At 42.3% G+C, this 5,149-nt stretch overlaps 1 protein-coding gene across 1 annotated transcript in view; it reads left to right on the plus strand.

Moving 5' to 3' along the window:
* Nucleotides 1–5,149, plus strand: part of ME1 (malic enzyme 1, NADP(+)-dependent, cytosolic) — a 129,384-nt gene that overhangs the window by 118,085 nt on the left and 6,150 nt on the right. The window contains exons 10-11 of the mRNA XM_010003004.1: nt 1,078–1,220; nt 3,486–3,659. Of these exons, the coding sequence (XP_010001306.1) occupies nt 1,078–1,220; nt 3,486–3,659 (317 nt within the window). The remainder of the gene's footprint in view (nt 1–1,077; nt 1,221–3,485; nt 3,660–5,149) is intronic.

Below are 5,149 nucleotides of genomic sequence, written 5' to 3' on the forward strand. Positions count from 1 at the left end.
GTAAGTTCACACCAGAAGCAGTCAGCAAATACTCTGAAACACCTTTAAGAAGGGTTAGTCCTGGAACGTCTATAACCTTCTAGCCAGCTCTGCATGGTGAGGACCCCCTCTCCAAGTTCCTTAAGTTCTTGTCTGGCAGGCACCAAGCTGTTTGAGTGGACAATGTTGGGATGTTCATTTGTGCATCAGTGGTGAGAGGTTAGAGTACTGACCCAAGACAGACCCTCTTCTGGCCCATGTTTGAATCCATTCCTACTCTCTCAAGAGAGGGAACAACAGCCTTTTTCCTGCTGTTGAAACTCAGGTGTTGTGTGGACAACAGAACAGGGCGCCAGGCACTGGGAGCTCTGAGCTAGGAGGCTGCCTTCTCTACAAGCCAACTGAAAGGAGCCTCCCTGGACATAAAGAACCTTAGGTTTACACCAAGGTCTGTTTATCTGTTTTTAACTGAAGGTGTGGAGAGCAAGGATCTGATCCTTAGATTCCCAACTCTTGTAGGTTAGGCTTAAATACAGGTGTATTGGCATCTCAAAAACATCTCACACACCCCTTTTTGGTTGTGAGTACAGTATAGAGAATAGAAAAGCATCTCTGTTTGGATTGAAAGGGATGTCTTAAAAAAACATTCTTGCTGTCAGGGAAGCCTTAGTCTCAAAATTGGGATTATTTGTCAGCTGAGGCTGGAGGGGACAGAATGATGAACTGAGACATTACTTGTCATGTCAGAAGAAACTGAAATCTGACACACTGGATTTGGGAGGAACTGTCCAGTCTGTTGCATGAGACTTTAGGAGACAGAGTTGCACCTTTCTACTCCTCAATGGATTTACCTGTGAGTTAGGTGATACACATCTATTTCATACAAAGGGCCTAAGAATAAAAGTGAAGTGAGGAATTCATCAAACTGAACAGGGGTGAGTAGGTTCTGCCCTATGTTATACACAACTTTATTTTAACCACCTGTCAGGGAAAAGGTTGAACTCCATTTTAAAGAGGGAGGAGCTCTGTTCTTTCAACACTGACATGCGTGTCTTCAACTGATTGTCTGCTTGCTATGTGTGTGTTTTTCTTCTTTAGGAGTTGCTGCAATTGGTGGTGCTTTTACTAAACAAATTCTTCAGGATATGGCTGCTTTAAACAAACGTCCTATTATTTTTGCTCTCAGCAATCCTACCAGCAAAGCAGAATGCACTGCTGAGCAGTGCTACAAATATACAGAGGTAACCAAAGATTTACATCTCTCCAGTATATGTAGTGAAAAGTAAATCTGAGATTCAATTTAAAATGGGAGGACACAGGGTGGAGTAGCAAGTGCTAATCATGTCTCTGTGTGTAGGCAAAATAAGATAAATTAAGTAACAGGTTTTTCTGATTTTTATTAAGACAATTCTACTGACGTCAATACATGCTTGCACCCTCATAAAAACATTTAATAGCTTTTATTGGTGTCAGGCAAGACTCACAGTCTTTATTACAACCGAAGCATCAGTAGCCATCAATCATGAAAGCCTTGTGCCTGTTTTTGAACAGTACCACTTTGTGTAACATACACAGTGATGTGCTTTTCATTTGAGATTTTGTAAATACTCTTCAGGGCAAGAAAATACGTCAATAGAGGAAATAGAATCTTTAAAATATTCATTAGGAACTGACTATTATTGGGTAACTGACTCCTTTTGTAAAGATTTCTATTATGGAAACATGAAAATTAAGAGAACTGCGCTTGCTTAGTTATTCTTGTATTCTAGAAGTGCTAATAAACATGTTCTCCTGTCATTCAGTCTAGAATTTGACATGTATGAATACTGTATGTTTCAAAGTGGTTTGTGTTTCAATTTCTTGTCAAATACAGCCTAGTTTGAATGACAGTTTCACAGTGTTTAAAAGACAAATTTAGCATGCCAGTTCCCCACTGCACAGCACACAATTACAGTGGGGGAGCCAGGGAAGTGGCCTGCGTGAAGGGCTGGTCGGAGTGGGTAATGACATCTGGTAGGCAGAGCAAAAGATGCACTAAAATATTTGATCTGTTACCAAAACGTATAATAAGCCAGCCATGATGATACTGCATGACACCAAACCAACCAGAGTATTCATCTGAAGAGCTGAATGGCAGCAGTAGCATATTTTAAACTGCACATTTCTGGTTCTCTCTATAGATATTTCTGACACAAAGTGCCTCTGAAGTATTCAGCAAAGTGCCTCTGAAGTATTCAGCAGTGACATTTATCACTTCAGCAGTGCTAGCATGAATAAAGGATGCCTTTCCTTCTCCACCTAAATTTACTGCTTAAATTCAAGGGTGCTTCTTCCCCAGCAAGGCAAGAGCCAGGGGCCTTGAGGCTGTGGATGTACAGCCTGTGCAACGTCACCCTCTTCATTAGTTCAACACTGCTTTGCCTGCCACAGGAATAACATCTCTCTCTCCCCATGTATCAGAAATGATCTGGGGAGAACCTGGATAGCAGTGCTGCGGGTGAGTCACCCCTGAGGTGCCTCTTCTGCCACTTTTGAACAGCACTTGGTGGTGCCAGAATCTGTTCCCATTGGGGCGTTCCTCATCCCAGGGGAACAGTGAGACTCCATCAGGCTCACAGCTCCCTGACATCCTGTGTCTCAGTAATCTGATGGTATCACAGCTCTGAATGCACAGGCTGCTGAATGACATCAGGCCTAATATTCCCCTTCCCTAATGTTAAACCACTAGCAACGTGAGTCCTGTTGCCACATCTGGGCCAACTTCTACTTGGCACTGCATAAAAATCTGCTGGGAAACATTCTAATGTTTTATCAGTACTGGATGACCACACGCTCGTGCCTGAGTTGGTGGCCTCACTCTGCTCAGTATATCACAAAGAGAGGATCCACAAGGTCCTGGCAGAGGAGGTTCCATCACCAACTTTTGCTGTAGCTTGCACTGTGAGATGATGTTCCTGGGACAGAGCTTGCTTCTGTGTTGTTCCAGGAGTTTCAGAGTGGGCACAGGGGCCTGAAGTGGGGAGACTGGGAGGAATGGAGAGCTCTGCCTGCTCCTCAAGAAGTGCAACATTTAGTGCCCTTAAGTATCATTTTTGTGGATGATCTGCTGTTGAGAAAAAAAATCCACTATCATCACCATGTTACCATGGCAGAACTGTCTACTTTGAGCTTTAGAGCTCATACCTTCTTTCCCCTTATCTTCTTCTGGCATGAAGACACAAAGTGAATAATGAGTGCTGGCTTTCAGTTTTTCTCCTCTAAATTGTCCTGATAGCTCTCTCCTGAATAAGGCAGCTCTCTGACCTCAGATAATCACAGAGAATCACCAGTGATCTCTAGGATCAGCATCCCCATGCTCTTGAGACATATGCAGAATATCTGAGAAGAGATATTAAGTAGGTGTAACCTAGCTTCCACAGTGGTAGATATTTAAAGGGATGTATTAAATACTTCATCAGCATCCTCACAACTCATGTGCTTTCTGTGGCTTTCTCTTTACAATTTAGGGGCGTGGCATTTTCGCCAGTGGAAGTCCTTTTGATCCTGTCACTCTTCCAAGTGGACAAACTCTCTACCCTGGACAGGGTAACAATTCCTATGTGTTCCCAGGAGTTGCCCTTGGCGTTATTTCGTGTGGACTGAAACACATTGGTGAAGATGTGTTCCTCACAACTGCTGAGGTACTGTATTAAGAATTAATTAATTACTTAATTAAGTAACTTGGTAACAATGATCAATTAAACAGAAATAGCTAAACATTGTATTTAAAATTAGAAGAACAATGCTTTCTCTGTAAGGTCTTTATTTGCAAGGGATGTTGTTTTTTATAAATTCTATTTGAACAAGTGGGGTTTTTTAAGCTAGTGCTTGGTCCAAAGGTCACCTGACATGAACCTCACTTTCTGTTGGCAAGGGAAAAAAGAGAAAGACTTCAGTACTGTGTGTTCCCAGGTGGATGCACATACATACAGTTCATATACATGTGCACATAGGTTTGGTTTTAGACTGAAAGGAACGATATTTTGGTCTTGGTAGCTCTGGGGTGACTTTAGTGTGTGTTTTGATTGCAAAAGCTGATAGAATTTCTTTTAGCTTTTTGCTGTTTTTGAGTAGAGCTGTTGGCATAATTTTTTGTGGACCTCCCTTTTGTTCCATTGCCTTGTGGGTCCTTGCACCACAGTTTGACACAATTGCCATGTTATTCTTCCTGTTTTCTTTCCTATCCTTTTCTGCATTGGTTCTTTTCTTTCTTCAGGCAATTTTTTATAATCTTTCTTCTGATGTTATCTAACATGGAATCTCCCTCCTTTATGTGCATTCACTGGGCAAGGGATGAACAGAGAGGAAACACTTTGGGTTCTGGGAGCCATTCACCACCTGCCTCAGTGATTGTTCAAAATCTGACATCCACTATCTTATGTTATAATATTATAAGGGCACAGGGTGGTATCTTTAACACATAGGAAGAATCTGGCCTTTATTATTTTTTAATCTCTTACTCAAAGAAATAACCAGCAGTAGATGAAATCAAAAGGTTAGTATCTTTACTTCCCCCCCCTCCCCAAACAAGAAGTCAATCTTTCTGCAGCTGTTTCTCACTTAAGAAAATAGTAACTTTCTGTGCTTTTCTGGGTCCAGCATCTTTGCTCCTCATGTGCCACAGTGTCATTGGTCATTGCACTCTTACCATTCCTGCCTCTCACCCTTTCCTGTTCTATCCTGGAGTTCCTGTCTCCTCCATTTTCTCTGTTGGTCCTGCTCTTGGCTGGCACCAAGATCAACATAGTGAGCCTCACAGGACTCATCTTCCTTCTATCCCGAGTGACGGGGGTTATCCCTGCTCAGGCTCCCTGCTCAGCTCCCAGGAGTATGTCCCCAGGCTCATCCTGCTCAGAGAGAGCCCAGCTTCAGTGGATACAAATCCCTAAGCAGTGCAGGACGGTCTGACCATGTCCATGCAAAGTCATCAAAAGCCAGAAGCTTTTTGTTTTTTTTTTAAAAGTATGGAAATAAGGAAGAAGGCTAACCTCAGTTTACCAAGTTAACTGTAACTAGATGCACCTCAGTGGTAATTTCTACCCAGTCCAGTTCATAACATTTACAATCCACAGAACTTCTTGAAAGTGCAGCATCCTATTCCTAAAAAAACTATGTAAGCACACTTGGGAAT

This window comes from Chaetura pelagica, unplaced genomic scaffold, assembly GCF_000747805.2.
Source record: "Chaetura pelagica isolate M959 unplaced genomic scaffold, ChaPel_1.0 scaffold170, whole genome shotgun sequence".
Taxonomy (NCBI): Eukaryota; Metazoa; Chordata; class Aves; order Apodiformes; family Apodidae; genus Chaetura; species Chaetura pelagica.